The sequence below is a fragment of the Wolffia australiana genome, chromosome 11 (genome assembly GCF_029677425.1).
Source record: "Wolffia australiana isolate 7733 chromosome 11, ASM2967742v1".
In the NCBI taxonomy this organism is placed as follows: domain Eukaryota; kingdom Viridiplantae; phylum Streptophyta; class Magnoliopsida; order Alismatales; family Araceae; genus Wolffia; species Wolffia australiana.
Window position 1 is genome coordinate 1,780,599 of NC_135845.1, and position 20,198 is coordinate 1,800,796.

A 20,198-nucleotide genomic window follows, 5' to 3' on the forward strand; every position below is an offset into this window, starting at 1 on the left:
TTCCAAGAATTCCACTATTTTCCACAACTTCTAATAATATTTTCCAAAAGTTCCAAGAATTTCACTATTTTCCACAACTTAGAATAATATTTTCCAAAAGTTCCAATAATTCCACTATTTTCCACGACTTCTAATAATATTTTCCAAATTTTCCAGTAATTCCAACATTTCCCAAAATTTCCAATGTCAGCCTGAATGGGCCAGAACACTGGAAACAAGTATCTAGAAATGGGCCGGTTTACAGCCAATTAAGGGTAGGTATGAGAGAAGGGAGGGGGGGAGACTCTTTTTAGTAAGTAGTCTTCGAAGATATTTATCTCTGCCGTTGATTAAATTAAACACTCGCCGGCGGGGGGGTTTGCTTAGGGTTTCCATTGGCCGCGATCTTGCGAAAGGTAGATCGAAGAATCGTTTGTCCTTCTTCTTGTTCGCATTGTTGTATTCTTTCACGGTTGTAAGTTTTCTTATCCTATATTGTTTTTCGTGAATGAATCGACCTTTTTTTTGCTTTTTTTGGGTATTTTTCCATTTTTTTTTTGCATCGTTCTAGGATTCTAAGTTTGGATCGATAGGCTATTTGGCTCGTGTACTGAGTTTTTTGCTGCGTATAATCAGGAATATGGTAACATAGCTGTATTGATTGAGTTTCGTGAATGTGGTGAATTCGTTGTCTCTGTCAGTGAATCTCAAGTATGATTTGTTAACGGTGGTCGTGTTATACAGATATGGCTCGTGTATACGTCGGAAATCTGGACTCTAGGGTTACTGAAAGGGAGCTTGAAGACGAGTTTCGTGCCTACGGCGTTTTGAGAAGGTATGGTGTTTTACAGAGCATTCTGTTGGGGGCTTTGCCTTCCTGTAGGCTTCGCATTTTCGGACTTTTCTGGCTGAAACTATTGTTTTTACTGTTCTTTTTTCTGTTTTTGTTTACTGATACGAACTATAAACATATGATAATTCGGTGTAATATCATTCGATTCGACCCATGCGTTCTGATCCAGCTTATCTGATTTCTCTCTTCTTTCAGATGACTCCGATTTGCTTTGTCGAGCTTTGCCACCTGGTTTCGTTAATTGATAGCTTGATTTTTGAATTTACCTAATGATAGGGTTCTCAATTGATCAGTGTCTAATGGCGTTATTCGATTACTGTTTCAATATATTAATCTAATTTTTTATTCGTTTTCTCAACTATTTTTTTATTATTTCCGATGCATCTCTCTCTATTTAATGCTATTTACACACTATTGTAAGCAAGCAGCCGCCACTGTGATTTGATTTTCAATGGAAATCTGGCAGGCGCAGTATATGTATCATTAGTCTTGCCATCCCCTTCTTTAAGTTCAGTATTAGTATCGTTCGATACAATAACGTACAATGGCGGATTCATAGTATAAATCCATCTCATATATAATTGCCCAATGATGTTATTTGTTAAACCAAATCTTTTTAATTGGAGAATATTTAAGTTTTACCCTATGCTTCTTGCAAATTCAACGCTGAATGCTTTTAATCTCCTGAATTGTCCTCTCATTTTCTTATGACTGGTGAGAATTATCTAGTTGTCTAGTTCGGCATTTTTTATTCGTGTTCTTAAGGCTCGAGATAAGCTATTTACATTACAGCTGATAAACTTACTTTTTTCAGTGTATGGGTAGCTCGTAAACCTCCAGGCTATGCTTTTGTTGACTTTGATGACAGAAGAGATGCTCTTGATGCTATCCGTGAGCTTGATGGTATGCCTTTTAGCTCGTATACTTCATATAGAAGACAGGGTAGTTGTCAGCTATTCTTTTTATTCTGAATATTTTGACATATGATTTATTAATATGATATTTCGCCGCTGTAGTATTATTATTGTGTAGGCAAGTATTAATTTCCTGTAATATGCTTCTCTAAATATTTGCTCTTCTTCCAATGTACTTCTGACGCAATCTTCTCAAAGGTAAAAATGGATGGAGGGTTGAGATGTCTCATGGGGGACGTAGCCATACTCGTGAGCGACATGGGGGGTCTGATATGAAGTGTTATGAGTGTGGCGAGCCAGGGCATTTTGCCAGAGAGTGCCGGCTTCGCATTGGCTCCAGAGGGATGGGAAGTGGAAGACGCCGGAGTCCTAGCCCCCGGCGTCGAAGAAGCCCAAGCTATGGCCGAAGGTATAGGAAATCAGTATTTTGAGTTATTTTCATCTCAATTCTTTTTAATTTAGGTAAGCCCAATTCTTTTTGATATATTTTCATATCTTGTATTTACCTTACCTCACTCGACACATTTAACACTAGTGTTTGGTACGTCCCACTGATCCTGACGCACGAGGTTGTCACTTGTTGACGATGTCATTAACTTCAACATGTGTCAATCTCTTCACCATGAACCCTCCATACCAAAAATTTCTATCAACATCATACAAGCCACGGCATTCACCGCACCATTGATATTGATGAGTTCAATGATATGCTAACTATAATTTTACTAACTTGTTAATGGATGTTGACGCACGGTGTTAGACATCGGCGTACCAAGTCAATATCACCTTGATGGTGAATTCGTCAATTTCATTGTCATGGTCAACCAGGCTTTAAATTCATCAGCATCAATGTAATGAGTGTGAGTTACATTGGCTTGATGGGCGACAAAAAAAATCCGTTTCCAATTATGGTTTATCCAACATATTGCTGTCTTCTCTGACTTGGAACAGTGTGTACCGATAGTATGGTATTGATTTGTTGCTATTTTACCACGAATGATTAACTAAAAATATATGTTTAGTTGATTTAGTTCATCTCTAGTGTCTTATTTGATCTCCATTGAAGATATATAAGTTTACTTGACTTAATTGGTCTCCATTGACTTCTACCTTTTTTTTTGGTTCTCTTTTTCCGTTTAGGAGCTACAGTCCACGAGACCGAACGCCTCGCCGCCGCAGCATCTCACCCCGCCGTCGGAGAAGCATCTCACCCCGCAGACGCAGTATCTCACCCCGCCGCCGCAGCATCTCACCCCGCCGCCGCAGCATCTCACCTCGTCGTCGTAGCATCTCACCCCGCCGCCGAAGCATCTCTCCCCGCCGTCGCAGTGTATCACCCCACCGCCGCAGCGTCTCTCCTCGTCATCGCAGTATCTCTCCCCGCCGTCGCAGTGTCTCGCCCCGTCACCTCAGTGTCTCCCCTCCCCGCCGGAGTGTTTCCCCTTCCCGCCGCAGTGCCTCCCCTCATCGTCGCAGTGTCTCCCCTCCGCCTCGCAGCGTCTCCCCTCACCGTCGTAGCATCTCCCCTCGCGATCAAAGCATGTCACCTCACCGTCATTCTGTTTCCCCTCGCGACCGCAGCATGTCTCCTCAGCATCGCGACATCTCCCCTCGTGACCAAAGCATGTCTCCTCGTAACAAGAGCGTCTCGCCAAGACGTCATAGTGTCTCACCTGCAAACCACAAGCCTTCCCCTCGTCCCGAAAGCGGTTCCCCACCCAATGACAATGCATCTCCTCGCCGCAGTGCCTCTCCCAAAGACCGAAGCTTCTCCCCGGACCGCCGCTCTCGCAGCCCCTCTCCGAGGCGGCCTAGCGCCTCACCCGATCGCCAAAGCTACGATGACGACAGGTCAAGATCTCCATCATACAAGCGCGAAAATGATGAATCACCTTATGCTAATGGGTAAGCATCTGGTTCCCAAATCTATGACTTGATTGAAGTAAGGTTTTTTGTTGAGATTTGCTCATAGATTCTTCTTTGCAGCAACTCTGACAGGGAATAGCGCAGTCGCGGGACTGTCTTCATCTGCATCCATCCCATCATCTGCTGCGGCCAGGCTTCAGACTATGGTTTACTTTCCTTCCCACCGATCTTTGTTTCGTTGCGTATGACTGTCTTTTTCTTCGAGAGCCGTAGCCGAGTAGCTCTGATTAAGACCCTAGTTGGCTGAAACTGAGACCTGTGATCTCTCTTCTTCATGTTTGTTGATGAGGTCGTCGCCCCCACTTAAAAAGTCTGCTCCTCCCTCCTGGCCTCGTTCTTCGTCCGTCGTAGGAGGGACTCTCTGGCAGTGCGGGGCCTCGCCAGACCGACCGTTAAGAACCGGTCGGCGGCAAGGCAGCTCCGAACGCGCCGCAGGTAAACGTGATCTGCCATGTAACCAGGTTCCTTAGCTTCTTACTTGAACAGCTACAGGACCGTGGAATTCGCGGACGGTTCTCTCCTCAGCCCTGTGACGGCTCTCGCAATTCTTTGTGGGTCTCCTTCAGCAAATATCTCTGGAACCTCTCGTCTCCGTCCTGTGATGGCCCTCCCCAGCACGAGTAAGACTCTCCACAACCGTCTGATCTTTGGATGAGGGAGTAATTCGTGACTTACAGAAAGGTAGTTAGGTCTAATAGAATAACACATTAGAAACTCTCTCTCCCTCTACTTGATTTCCTGGTCTTATGGCCCTTTAGGATGAAAGAAGATTGTTAGCTAGTAGAGTAAGGTTGGTAAATTGTGGGCCTCTTGGTATGCTATGATCAGAAGGATATATACATTAGAAAGTTCTCTAAAACCGTCACTAGCAAACTCTATTTTTTTCTCTTTTTCTCTCTTTCTGATCTTATGGCCCCTGAGAATGAAGGAAAGGATTTGATATGGAATGGAGAAGATGGGTAAAAGTTTCAGAATCAACATGTGAGGTGGCATTGAATCTCAAGATTAGCCGTTTTACTTAATTAGTGGGGTCATATTTTAGCAGCAGTTTTGTCAGATAAGTGAGCGTTTCAGGCTTCCTATCATTGGTATTCATGAAGTAATTCTAGTCAGATGACTTTCGTTTAAAGGTTTGACCTCCCTTAATGTCAGTATTAATGAATGATTATGCAAGTGAGATGAAGAAATATGGCATGGTTGAGTTTACCTGTGCCAGGTGGATGTCAATATTGACCTGCTCGGGAGTCATTAGATTTTATGTTTGAAGAGTGGAAGAATAACCCAAAATAAAGTGGTGTTGTTTCTTATATCATTTTTAAAGACAATTTTTGTTATAATCTTCCACCTTATTAACACGTTGTCCTTCTATGAAATGAGCATAAGGAAGAGATTCAGGGGTAGTTACATATGTTTAATATCCATCAGAATATTGCGGTTGATGATTCTTTAGAATATAAAATGACCTAATGTCCGATTATAGTGAAATAATTTAAAAAGCACTGATGTTTTGAATGACTTTCCATATGTTAACTTCTTTTGCGGTTTTCATTTGGCTCGTTGAGAATTGAGATAAAGCGGGGAATTAAAAAAGAGCATTACTGTCCCGATTCTTTGTTAACTTGGTTGGAACATGTAAACATTATCTCAGACTTCTGTATGCGGATGCATAATTTGAAATTAATATCCTCAGTTTAAATGGGGCTTAACTAGAAAAAAATTAATTTCATCTTGTAGGCAGGAACTAGGGTAGCAATTAAAAGAAGCAAAATCATAGAGGCCCATAATAATAATTAATTTATTATGCTCTGCTCATGTCCCCGTTGTAGCACATGTTATCCATATTGAAAAAAATTAATTTCATCTTGTAGGCAGGAACTAGGGTAGCAATTAAAAGAAGCAAAATCATAGAGGCCCATAATAATAATTAATTTATTATTTATTTTACAGTTCCTTTTTGGAGATATCACCAATAACAAGAAGGTATATTTAACATCCAATGACAAACGTGCCACATAAGTTTATTCATGCACAAATTATCAGTGTCCTACATCCCTGCACAGGTAATATCTAGTACGAGAGAAATAAATTATTAGCTTATAACTGTTAAGATAAAGCTGAAAATGAGGGACCTAGCTACCAACTCTCTAATAAGGCTAAACGTGATACAGTATAAGGAATAGGATAGAGAATGAATGATACAACTATTTATGATGGTTCTTGATTGAAAACATGTTAAAGTAGGGATATTATATTGATTTTATATGATTTTGAGCCTTTAAGAAATTATGATATCATGTTATTAGCACTATATAAATCATATTATTTACTTTCTTTTAATTTATGTTTTCATAAAAATATTTTATATGATATTTATTGTAATTATGTAATTGATAACGACAAATATTCAATATTATAAAGCATACCATTTTATCATTATGAAATCGTCATGCATTTATCCCAAATGCACACATGAATGTACTTTATTCACTTCATGACTAGCCCTACTTGAAGCATATCTCTATAGTTTGTAAATGAATAGTTAATATAGAATCTATCTGATAATTATAGCACCATATTAAAGCCAAATTTGCTCAGAGATATATCTGGTTATCTTATATCCATTAGTATGGAATCACTCAAGATGGATGCTGGTTGCTCTTTAGTGAATGAGTTTACTGAATTAATCTGTACAAATCTCTGAATCATATTATACCTAAATATCAATCAGACTAATTCATGTAATAGTTGTCTAAGGTTGATTTGCAGTCGTCTTGTGGATGGTCTGTTGAGTTTAGACTATGACCTACCGGTTCCTAATCATGGGATCCCAATTGGCTTTAGCTCAGATGCAGCAAGAAGTTCATGAAGGTGGTTGAGTGGTCTAAAGAGGATTATCCACCCTTGGTATAAGAGGAGGCATCTAATTGAACATGATCCAATGAATTCCTTGACACCCATGGCCGACAACTCAACCTAATGATTGGGTTAAATAGATCCTAGACTAACGAAGCCATATGTTGATGTTTTAAAGGTTTTTGGGATATTACAGTTATTAACTAAGCTGATGCATTGGGCCCATAGGGGCATACACAATCTTACTGTCGACATCAGAAGATATGATTACAGCTTAGGGGTTTCTATGAAAAATTCTTTTTGACTATAATAAGAGAGATCCCTAAAATCGCTGATTCTAGAGGTCTTCAGGTGCTCATCCTTCTCCCTTTACTCTTTGGCCTCCCGCGCCTCCTGTAGTGATTGGATGATACAATGATGATGATAAATCAATAATGGGGCTCATAAAGATAAAGATAAAGATAAAGATGAGGAGTTTTGATAAGCCAGTGATTGTGTAGAGATGTCTGGAGGACAGAAATTTGAACAACTCAACACAACTCACATGAGTAACAATGAAATCTCATATTCAACTTTTGCAAAAGTGATTCAACAATCAACATTTTAATTGTTTTAAAGGTTTGTTTTGATTTCATTTTTTCTTCTATGAATGAATCATATATGCATCATGTCATTCATGGCCTTCAACGGAGAAGTTGATTCATGTCATGGATGAGGGTTCGTTAAACCTGAAACACCGAGGACATCTTTTGGACGATCATTTTTTTACTATGACCTACGAGCCCCTAATCATAGGATTCTGACAATCTTAGCCCGATACAACTATAACTCCCTGACGGGGATCGTGTGGTTAGTTTGGGATAATCCACCAAGGCTATAAGAAGGGATTAAATCAGATAGAACGCTGTAATGAAATCAGTGACTAAGGTACAAAAAAATTTAAATAATAGAGTTTTTTGATGATTTCCCAATGCATAAGTCTCAACTAGGATGACCATTAGGGTTTCAAAGTTGAAAATTCCCTATCCATTATCATGTGGATGATGGATTATGCATGAAAAGTAAATGATGAGAATAGGTTCTATGATAGAACTCATGAAACATTTTTTACATGTGGAATCACTTGGCGTAGCTTGGTGCCTCATATCTTGGCAACTCGACTTATCATGGTTGCAATATTATTTATTCAGATTGTTTCCATGCATTGGCCGCAATCAATCCATGGTACTATAGTTGGCTGCCCAAATTATTGCAAAAAGTACCATTATGACATTTGGATTCATGATGTCATTATTGGCCCATCATTTTTCAAATATCTTTTTAATGCACATGAACACCATTGGCATCATAATAAAAATTACTGATTTAATTTGGTTTAAATGTGATGTAAAGCAAGGACACATGGAAACACTAAAGCTATGGTGATTCAAATCTCAAATGCACTGAGAATTTCCAAATAATGAAAATGAGGATGAAACTGACTATTAGGCACAAATTTTGACAAATATGATGACACACATATGATTCTCATTAATCAACACAAATTTAAAGCATCAAATGCTGAAATTTGTGTTAGAATATTCAGAAAATATAAGGATTCTGCTGACAAACTAGTCATCTGGCATGTGGATTTATGGTGGAGAGAGAAATATCAATGGCTCGTAATCATTTAAATTCAAAATGACATATCTAATGATTCAGGAGTTTGGGGCTAATATTTTCAGGGGAACTTTGTATCTCTATTTATTTCTCTTCTGTTTTTCTATAACCTTATATTTATAAACATACACATGTATATATGTAAAAATCTTGTTGGAATTGCTCCTAAAGTGTTAGGCGAGTGAAAGAGGATTGGATGAGCTTTCTTGAGCAATCAAACCATCTTAATCTTAGATTATTGTACGGTTCTAGATTGAAACCATTTCACTTACATTATCACCTTCTTCTTAACAACCTTAGTTTATATGCATCTGTCTCATCCATTCAAACCCATTTATCTATCTCATCCATGTGTGATCCACCTCATCCCATTATCTATGATTTATCTAGTGTGCCCCATTTTGTCTTTATTTCTCTAATTACTTTCTGATCTCTCCATCATTCCCATACTCTGTATACCTCATTCCTCAATTTTGATGATATAAAGATATGAGATGGAGATTAAGTATAATAACATAAGAACCACGAAAATACTTTTACAAAATTGAAATATTATTTTAGTTTATAATTGAAAAATTAAAGTCATTTTCAGTGCAAGGTAAAGTGAAAACGCAAACATACTATTTGGAAAAAACTTTGCAAGTAATTTATCTCATCAAGTAAATAATTTATTTAAAGTAGATTAGTCCTGTAAATTGTAGTATTGTCATGTTGAAATGTTAAAGTAAGTTTCATATTAATTTTCTATTACATTTTCAGTTAGAAAATATATAAATGGCATAACAATTTTAGTGGATTGGTATGATGGTTCTTGACAAATAACTGTCTGGAACAATTTGCAGTCTCTCAAGATCTAAAGATAATAATAAAATAACTCAATTACTCCTATAAAATACGATTAGAAAATCCCATTTGAAGTAGAAAAGTAGAAAATTCAAAATTTTATTATAAATAAAAATAGCCAGTTTGATAAACCCCCACATTGAGAATTTATGATTTTTGGTAGACTTGAGATATTTATTTTGGATGACCCTGCTTTTCAAAAATTATCATTCATAAACAATCGTCCTCTTATATCATCAAAATTGAACAAAAATCCATTAAAATCTGATTGAGGCATGATGGTTTAATTCATTCTTAATATTTTTTTATTGAAATTAAATTAATAGTTAAAAAATGTGCTATATTATAAATCAAAGTTCATTGTATTATGAAGATTATCACTGACTAAACTAATTCTCTACTATATAAATTATTACCATATTCGCGACTTTATATGATTCATTGTATTAGAGATATATTTATCAATATTTGATTAATAACATCTTCACCCGTGTTTGTCTTCTTTTAAGCAAACAAAAATAGGATCAATAAGATAAAAATAAACTCACCAGATTAATCCAAGAAATGCTAGAATATTGACTTCAAAATCTATGTTGTCCTTCCTGGCCAACTAGGGTCGGCCAAGTATGAAGTGCCATTTCCATCAAATCAGCCTCATTTTTAAATCCTGCTGTAGGGATGGATTTTTGTGCATATAATCTATATGAGCTGGAAACAGCTGGAGGAAAGAGAAGGAAAATCTATTGGTTGATGAGTCCATTTTTAATGCTTGATATCTTGAGGCCCAATCGTTGGATCAACCTGGCATTTTCAGGATATTCTAATCCACATAAATCTGGACATCCACGTGTCCCATGCTTTTAAAAAATAAGGAATACAAATTTTTTAATGACAATATGGAATATGCCTTTTAAATAGTTGGAAACCAACCTCGTGATCAGGTTTGCATTCTATGCCAGGGAGCATTTAAACCAAAAATGTCAATTTTTTTTAATCACACCACATCATTAACTTTCTGTGTGCTTGTTGCACAAAAATGGTTTAATTTTTTTCCCTTGTCCCACGTAGGCCTCTTTGCCTTTCGAACTAATTACCAGGTGGTTTACTCAGTTTCTCTCCACCATGTGCCCCTAAGAGGCTTAAAAAGGTGATTAGCTCATCATTTGTCATTTTGACCTCACATATCGCATGGTCAAACCAAAATTCTGCACAATTATTACACTGCCAAAATAATGTAAAATCATTCATTGATGCATTTCATAATAACATGTAAGCACAAGAAAGAAATATATTAAATATTTTAATTAAGGAAAAATATTAATTCGGCCGTCAAAAATCAATACCTCTACAAACCATTAGTTGGAAAAGTTGAGAAAATACGGTTAAATATCTAGAAAAATTATTAAATTCATTTAATAATTACAAATATAATTAATAAATTAAAAAAATCGTTTCAGCACGAATGTAATGTCATAAATATCAGTTAAAGTACCAAAGTAACGGAAAATCCATAAAATCACAAAAAATGCTATTTTAATCAATATTAAATTAGATAGGCTGAAAATATAGGCATTTTCATGCAGATATTTCGGATTATGCATGATATTTCTACGATAATTTTTGCAAGCTATCATTTTATCCCATGCCTGTTTTCCCAATCTGCTGGTCTATTGGCCCACTCTAAAATTTTCTCACCCGTCAGTATGCTTACACATTCAGATAGCTCCTTTTGCAACCCAAAAAACTTGATACACAGATCCCATAAGACCAAATTTCAAGAATTAAATATAAACAACTGTTTTATTGATGTCAGAAAAATAAACCTACTTTCTTAATAAAATTGATGTCAGAAAAATCTAAAAATTCTCTATTTATAAAATTGAATCTAATGAGGGGAAACTAAATAATAATTTTTGGGCTTTATTTAATGGTGTATTCACTCATTAAATAATATAAAATATGGAATAATATTTTATGCATGAATACTGCAAATATGTCTAAAATAAATAATAAGATGCTTTGTTTCAATCACTTAGATGCATCAAAACATGATAAATAACACAAGTACATGTTATATATCATATTGTAATTCAACAGAAAAATTAGGATTAGAGTGTTTAGGTATTTTATCAATAAACTCTAAGTGTGTGTATGGTGTTAACTTAGACTATGGTTTTATACGTAATATTTATTTACATTGAAATAAAGGGAAAGTTGTTGAACTTGAGTTTTATTAGTGTGTTAGTTTAGGTGGCCAAGGAATAACCTAAGGGAGGGGGGTTAATTAGCTTAGGATTTTTCCTCCTAAGAAATGAGGTAGGGGAAATGGGAGACACAGTTATTTTTATAAGACAGCTTAGGCTAATCATTAATGCTGTTCGGGGGTATCCCTCCCAAGGTGATGATGTGCCCTAACCAAGTTTGTGTTAATGCTCACCAAGAAAATCACTTGGAAATATGGCTGAACAAGGATACCAAGGAAAAAAAAAAGTTGATGAAGCTTTGTCGTCCTCAACCCTCAAAGGCTTCCACAGGATGACGTTGCTTAGTCTACTTCAACTTGGCCCCCAAAGCCTTCTTCTTATGTCCCCCAAAGCCTTAACCTGAGTGATCACAAAGATCTAGTAATAACAGTATATTTCTGAACAATGTATTCTCCTCAACAACACTTAGTATTCAAGACGAGGACCAATTTTAAGTATTTCAACAAGAATACTTTTATGTCAAAATTTTATTAATTCAGAGATAAATATTCATAAATATAACTATGACTTCCCTTCAGTAATACCTCCTTTTTGTGGTCTTTATTTCTTTAGTCCTCTTCTCCAAGTTTTTCTTTGGATGAAATTCTTGATTCGTGTTTGACCATTGATGTTTAAAACTCAAATGTCTTTTTCAATCCTGTACCAAAAGCAATGATTCTAACTGGAACGGTTTTGTATCAGAATTTCTCACAACGGTTATCTCTCACAAAGTGTTCAAAAATAAATCAGATTTAACATCCTTAGTTTCAATCCTCCGTGTCCAACTTTAAAAACCTGTAACTCTTTCCAAACTCAACCAAATGATGCGATTTAAATTTCGTTGGTTTTTTATGCATGTTACATATGTTTAAAAAAATCTCAAAATAAGTATAAAAAATATGTTAAAAATTATAAACTTATCACAGGGTCGAGGATGTGCGAAGTTTGGATCCCATTCTTATTTTCTTTGAATCTTGAAATACCCTGCTCCAAAAACCACGATTCCAAGTTCTATAGACTTGGTTTGATGTTAGAAAAAAGATCTCTTCAAAGAATGCTAAAAAAATTCTCAAAAATTGCTCCAGGAATTGAGAGATCTCTCTAGCTTTTGGACTGCGATTTTCAAAGGGTAAGGAGAAGGGGGTTGGAAATTAGGTCTCAAAACTGTATATATGGACTTAGAAATCTGAAAGGGCATAATGGTAATATGTAAAAGTCCAACGGTTATATGAATTGATTATGATTCAGCAATATAAAATAATAATCATTTTAATTTTAATTTGTTATATTTAGAATTTTGCCATCAGTTCAAAACAACTTTCAAGAGTTAAGAGCAAAAAACTAGCCGATATGCCAATGATTTGATTTTTCAAAATGATCTTAAACTTTTAGGCATGTTTAAAACATCATTTAAATAAATATATCACCATTGGATAATAATATCTTAATGTAATTAATTTTCATTAAATCATCAGTAAATTCAGCCTTAAATACTCAAAGGTAATAAATAGGATTTTGGATAAGTTATTCAACAAATCAAATGAAGAGAAATTCACACAAACACTTGAACAGTGTTAAAAACTATGTTTTAACTTGATGTCATTAAAATAAAAGTCCTAAATACATGATTTGACTTGTTTATCGTATGGTCAAACTAAGCAGCCTTTTAATATATCTAAGGCTCCTATTTTATCTTCACATACAATCAGTCAACTACTTGACTGAGGGCCTATTGTGCTTTGATCACAGTTCATATTGAGCCATGTATCAATTTGAACATTCATCAAAACACACATTAAAGCATTGTGCTAAAAATCCCCTTAAAGCTTAATCTTCACATATGTTGATAAGAAAGTGGTTAAATAAACTCATGATCAAGAAATCTGCATGGAAAATGCTATGTGGTTGGAGGAGAGAAGATAGAGGAAGATATATCGGAAAGATAGGTACAAGAAGAGGTTGTGGGTGAAGGAAGGACTTAAGAGCAAATAACATGGGAGAATGGAAGATCCCACAATTGATTTGATTCCTCTTTAGTAGCTATTGTGATCATTGGTCCATGCAGTATTTTGTTTGGGTTTCTTTCTATTAAATACATTGGCATTTAACTTAGTGCAAATCCAAACAAAGAAGATATCACAAGTGATAATAGATAAAAATATCAGTTTGTGCCTGATTTTACATGCATTGTGACAATGTATGCATCATGTTGGAGATTACAAACTCACTATATTTTTATGCATTGTGGCAATGTATGCATCATGTAGGAGATTACCAACTCACTATATTTTTATGCATTGTGGTAATGTATGCACCATGTTGGATATTAAAAACTCACTATATTTTTTATGCATTGTAGAAATATATGAAGCATGTTGGAGATTACAAACTCACTATATTTTTTATGCATTGTGGCAATGTATGCACCATGTTGGAGATTACAAACTCACTATATTTTTAATGCATTGTGGCAATGTATACATCATGTTGGAGATTACAAACTCACTATATTTTGGATGTATTAGGGATAGTAAATATGGCACCAATGTGTAGTAGAATATGACACCGATGTTTTTAACCCATTAAACTTATATAGTGTGTATGCATTCCAAAATTAGTAAACTCCTTACTAGTGTAAAGTAGATCATGAGAATCTGATTTATTTGAGGTGGATTATTCTTAATATTTTAAATTAATATTATAATATGCAAACAAACATTAGGAGAATCGATGAGCTCCAAGTCCACTAGATAAACTTCATGATGGTCCCTGAAATCAATTCATATAGAAATCAATTCATGTCATAGTTAAACAACTTTTGCGTCATTCATAAATTTCTACTAATGGTTTAAGTTGTAGGTATGATAACATGTGCATCTATCATTTTTATGTCTTTTATCATCATTTTATGCATGCAAGTGATTCGAGTAGACCATTTTATCACTTGTTTCATATTTATTTAAATTATTCATTAATAAATATAGTTTTATTATTTAATACTATTGTAATAGAAATACATATAATATATTCTGCAAAAATTAATCGTCAATGTTTTAGAAATTTCCCTTAGTCATCATGATTTTCATGGATTGTTTTAGAAGTTTTGATATTTCTTTGATAAATATGATATTTACTAAATTATTAATTTAAATTGAAAAATATATTTTTATTTATTCAGGATTTTTTGGCATATTGTGTTGACGCCAGGCTGGTAGGGCAGCTTAGTGGTTCACAGATTGCATTAGCTATATAGTGGGTTATTGGGTCCAAATCTCAAATGGGCTCGCCGATGCAGATGATGGGTTGACTATTTTGTAGCTATGTCAATTTAGATTAAACGAAAATCCTAGGTAGGCGGTGAAGATTAGGGCTTAGTGCATTTTAGCAAAATGCCTAAAAATGTGTTTTGATGAATCTTTAAAGTGGATTATGCGAGGGCAACCTTAAATAAATGGGTAATTTAATTTTTTCAGACATGTTTGTGCATATCAATACCATAATTTTTTATGCATTGAAGATAACTTAATTCATATGGTTCAAACTATGAAACTCACACATGCATTGGATGACTACCTTAGGGCATACAACGACATGAGATCTTTCTTCAATTAAAATTTGAAACATATTTTATGAATTATCCGAAATTATTTATATATAATAAAGATCTTAGATTCAGGAAGCAATAATTGATACTTAGATGGAAGAATCAAGATTTAAAAGAAAATCAAATGGTAATTTTCAATATTAGCTATTGATGATTGTAAAATATCCGAAGAGAGAAAAATGCCTAATCGTGCCTAAAATTGAGGACTGACTGTTTCACTTGACCAGACATGCCAGTGACAATACAAAAGGGAAGAAGAGGGAGGGAAGAACATGCTTTATCTATGAGCAAATGAACCACAAAAAACCCAATCACAGTTGCTCATTATTTTCCATGCCATTCTTACATTTCTTGGAGTTGGTTGGTTCCCAAACTATAGACAGATTGGTGCATAATGAGTGGAGATTTAGTTGGTAATGAATGGCCAATAAAAGCCAAAACTGTTTTCATTCACTCATATTTTTTAGCCAAGTATGAATTCTAAAAAAATGACCTCTTTGGGAAAAATTTGATTGGAGAAGAGCCTTTCTCCTTGGTCCATAGAAACTCCATGACTCCTAATAAACATCCAGTTTCATTTACTTAGTTTCTGTCTGTATAAGCCTATAGATATTCAAAAATAAAGTGCTCTATTTCAATGAAGTCTATGGGGAATCCATAAAAAATGTAAATTATTCTTTAGTTCGTGGTAAGTAGACAAGATACTTCAAAAACCTTAACCTAGACCTGAAGTTTGGTCCAGTCTTGGTCTCGGTCCAGTCCGGTTTTGGTCTGGTCCGGTCTAGTCCTGTCTGGTCCTGTCTCAGTCGGTCATGTTGACTAGTCAATGTCAAGTTGACTTGTTCATCTCACTGCATATAATTAGATTCATCTAAATGCCGAATCGAGTGCTGGAGTTGTGTTCTATAATGAAATAGTTAAAGAGGGAGATAGAAAGAGTGAGAGGAATATAATTAGACAGTGAAAGATTTTGAGAATGAGAGAGGGAGAGTTCGAGAGTAAGAGAGGGAGATAATTATAGATGGAGAGGGAGAGGAAGATAATGAGAGAGTGAGAGAGGAAAATAGGGAGAGAATAAGAGTAATAAAAGGAGGGAGTGGGAGAAAGCAAGAGCGAAAATCAGAGAGTGAGACTGAGATAGTGCAAGACGGACTGAATGCGAGAGGGCGAGAGGAAGAGAGTGAGACAGTGAGAGGGCACGATAGAGAGAGAGTGCGAGAGGGAGAGAGTGAGAGAAGGAGAGAGGGAGAGAGGGAGAGAGTCAGACAATGAGAGAGTGAAAGGGCGAGATTTAGGGCGAAAGAGGGAGAGAGTCAGACAATGAGAGAGTGAGAGGACAAGATTAAGGGTGAAAGAGAGAGGGAGAGAGTCAGACAGTGAGAGAGAGAGAGGCCGAGATTAAGGCCGAAAGCGAGAGGGAGAGAGTCAGACAATGAGAGAGTGAGAGGCCGAGATTGAGGGCGAAAGAGAGAGGGAGAGAGTCAGACAATGAGAGAGTGAGAGGCCGAGATTGAGGGCAAAAGAGAGAGTTCTAGAGTGCGAGGGAGAGATGGATAGAGGGAGAGACTGAGAGAGGAAGGAAGTACGATAGGGAGAGAGGGAGCGGGAGAAGAAGAGACTGCGGCAGGGAGAGAGGGAGCAGGCAAGAGGAAGAGAGTGAGAGCGAAAGGGAGGGTGAGAGAGAGAGCGAGAGAGGGGGGGAGTGAGAGTGGAAGAGAGGGTGTGAGAGAGAACGAGAGGGCATGAGAGAGAGAAAAATGAGGAGAGTGAGAGCGAGAGATAGGGTGAGAGAGAGGGAGAGAGGGCAAGAGAATAAGGGAGAGAGGGAGAGGGGGTGGAAGAGAGAGGGACAGAACAAGATGGAGAAAGGGAGAGAGTGAGAGGGGAGAGAAGACAACATTCTTTCTGGCCGCAGCATGTAGCGCAAACTCCTAGCAGCGGATTAAACAATTGAAGAGTTATCAGCAATGTTAGCTCTACTTAGAGGACTTGGACCCGGCCACACTGCATTCATCTCTGGCCTCAACTCAAAACTGGACAAACTCAGCTTCGATGATTTTGTCACCCAGCTATGCTCTCATGATGCCGTCATATGATTTCAACAGTGCATTGTCCCACTTCTTCCACTTCCATCTGCATTTCCATCGACTGCACATCATGCCAATTTCCAGCACCCAACCGCTACAGAAATACCAAATCGGGTATCAAAGGCTGGCACCCACCTGCTACGCCCATATGCCAACTTTGCAGCCAACTTGGCCATCAAATGGCCACCTGTCCTGAATGAATCAACAAGCAGTTTGTTGGGTGGCAACCAACTCCCAACTCTAGACAACCGCCTTAGGCATATATTGCGGTGCTCAATTCTAGTACAACCTCGGCCATGGAATGGTATCCTAACAGTGGTGCCACACACCATGTTGCCCCAGACTTCACACAAGTTGCCCATCACTCTCCCTACCACGGCCAGGATCAACTACAAGTAGACAACGGCGCATGCATACCCATTCACTCCACGGGTACTGTTACTATACCCACCCCCTCTCACCCTCTATTACTCAAACAAATTCTTCATGTCCCCTCCATTACAAAGAATTTACTTTCTGTTCACAAATTCACGTCTGATAACAATGTTTACTTTGAGCTCCATGCTGACACTTGCTTGGTGAAGGACAAGATCACTCACCAATTACTCCTCTCGTGCAAACCTAAAGATGTCATGTATCATCTCAAGATCTCCCCCACTCTGCAAGCCCTCATCATTGAGAAGGCAACGATTCAAGTCTGGCATGCTTGCCTTGGTCACCCGCAGTTTCAAATTCATCGCCATATACTAAACAAACACGGCCTCCGACCACTCATCTCTCAACCCAAAAAGTTTGTGATGCTTGCCATAGTTCTAAATCTCATCAGCCACCTTACTCCCGCTCTCTCAATGTCTCCCCTCGACCTCTATCTCTCATCCACTCCAATATATGGGGACCCTCTCCCGTTATCTCACATTCCAGTTTTTGATATTACGTCATTTTTGTTGATGATCATAGCAAACATACATGGCTCTATCTTCTCAAGAACAAGCATGAGGCTCTTCCAGCCTTTATTGATTTTCAACGCCACCTCGAGAGACAATTAAACCACAAAATCCATGCCTTACAGTCTGATCGGGGTGGAGAATACCAAGACCTCCATCTGTACCTTCTGTCGCAAGGTATTATTCAACGTCTCTCATGCCCCCCACACGCCTCAACTAAACGGAACAGCACAACGCAAGCATCGATGTCTAGTTGAGACAGCTCTCACCCTCCCCACCAAGCTTCCATGCCAATGCTGTATTGGGATGAGACAGTTACTACAAAGAAGATCAAACATGGTATCAGATCCAGCGGTCACCAAGGCAGAAGGAACGATCGTTGCAGCATCATCGTCAGACGCTTCATGTTCAATGAGAAGCAATGTCACCGCTGGACAAGTCCTGGTGAACATCCCGCAAGGAGCTACTGTCTTAGTCAAACTCAATGATGAAAATTACCAGACGTGGAAGACTTCGATTCTTCCTATTCTCCAAGGGTATGAAATGTTTACATTTGTTCAAAATGACCCACCTCCTCTCTCTATTCAAGATCCACAGGGAAACCTACTTGAGAACCCGGGGTATCGACAATGGTGGTTAAATGACCAAAAGGTCTTGGGATTTCTCCATTCAACCCTTTCAAAGTCTGTAATTTCATGCATCAGTCAATCCAAAACAACCAAAGAAGCATGGAACTTGCTCGAAGGGACCTTCTCCAGCAGAAACAAAGCCAGGGTGATGGAGCTTCATCGGAAATTTCACACTATGGCAAAAGGTACCATTTCTGTTGAAGAATATGTATGATATTTTAGATTTGTTACTGAAACACTAGAAGCTGCTGGAGCTAAGGTTGATGAAGATACAATAAACTACACTTTCCTTAGAGGTTTAGGGACTGAATATAGTCAGTTTGTTATGTGTGTGAATGCTAATCTTGGGCACATGAAATTTGAGGAAATAGTGACCAATCTCAACTCCCAAGAAATCTATCTAGCATATCAGCAAGGTGCTAGTTCTAGTACATTTTCCCCTATGGTTAACCAAGTGCAGAATTCAACGTTGAACAATACGCCAAGGAGGGAAAACTACCAAGCGAGAGGCTATCACTGAGGACGAGGAAGAGGGAGGACCAACAGATTTCAGCCAAGGTCTCAAATATGCACCTAATTTGGTTACAAGGCTTGAGAATGTCATGAATTCACTAGCACAACAAAATTGGGGGCAACCGAGACAAAGTTTTCAGACCAATCCATAGGCATACATGGTCAACACTCCATGAGAAGGCACATGGTTCCCTGATAGTGGGGCAACACACCATGTTACAGCAAATTCAAACATGATCTCCTCTACCACAAACTTTCAAGGAAATGAACATCTGCTTATGGGTAATGCTACAGGTTTGAAGATTCTATCCATTGGTTGTTCTAAGATTTCCACTCGTGATAAAAATTTATTTCTCAAAGATATATTACAGGTACCTGAAATTAAAAAGAATTTATTATCTGTTCATAAACTAACTTAAAATAATGATGTTTTTATCGAATTTCACCCGTTTTATTGTCTTGTGAAGGACAAGAAAGCAAACAAAATACTACGCAGGGGAACAATTAAGGATGGGCTCTACTGTTTAGAGTCAATTTTTGGAAACCCGGCAGCATTCATTGGAGAAAAAGCATCGCAGACGTCTGGGATTTCCGACTTGGGCATCCTCATTTTCGAGTTTTGAATCTCGTCTTAAAGAAATTTGGACTCCCGTGTCAGAATTTTCAAAACAATTTATCTGTGATTCCTGCTGGATTTCAAAATTGCATAAACTTGGATTTTCTGAAACTCATCGTAGATCCAATAAACCTCTTGAAATAATGCATTCAGACTTATGGGGTCCATCGCCTACTGTGTCTAATTTTGGTTTTTCTTATTAGGTAATATTTGTCGAAGATTTTAGTAAATACGCTTGATTATATCTGTGAAAACGTAAAAATGTAGTACAAGATAAATTTATTATCTGTTCATAAACTAACTTAAAATAATGATGTTTTTATCGAATTTCACCCGTTTTATTGTCTTGCGAAGGACAAGAAAGCAAACAAAATACTACGCAGGGGAACAATTAAGGATGGGCTCTACTGTTTAGAGTCAATTTTTGGAAACCCGGCAGCATTCATTGGAGAAAAAGCATCGCAGACGTCTGGGATTTCCGACTTGGGCATCCTCATTTTCGAGTTTTGAATCTCGTCTTAAAGAAATTTGGACT

At 37.3% G+C, this 20,198-nt stretch overlaps 1 protein-coding gene across 8 annotated transcripts; it reads left to right on the forward strand.

The window, feature by feature from the left end:
* The first annotated feature begins 261 nt into the window (after window positions 1–261).
* Window positions 262–4,577, forward strand: LOC144709196 (uncharacterized). Of its 8 annotated transcripts, none has more exons than XR_013582971.1 (7): window positions 262–395; window positions 724–814; window positions 1,647–1,735; window positions 1,945–2,155; window positions 2,887–3,651; window positions 3,733–3,818; window positions 3,949–4,577. XR_013582971.1 is itself a non-coding variant. In XM_078582642.1 (6 exons), the coding sequence occupies exons 2-6, from the start codon at window positions 726–728 to the stop codon at window positions 3,749–3,751; spliced, it is 1,173 nt and encodes a 390-aa protein (XP_078438768.1). In that variant the 5' UTR covers window positions 262–395; window positions 724–725; the 3' UTR covers window positions 3,752–3,982. The 8 variants fall into 8 exon arrangements, 4 of the variants coding, with proteins under 4 accessions (XP_078438768.1, XP_078438770.1, XP_078438769.1 ...); XR_013582972.1 differs by having other exon boundaries at window positions 3,962–4,577; XM_078582642.1 differs by having other exon boundaries at window positions 3,733–3,982.
* The last annotated feature ends 15,621 nt before the right edge of the window (window positions 4,578–20,198 follow it).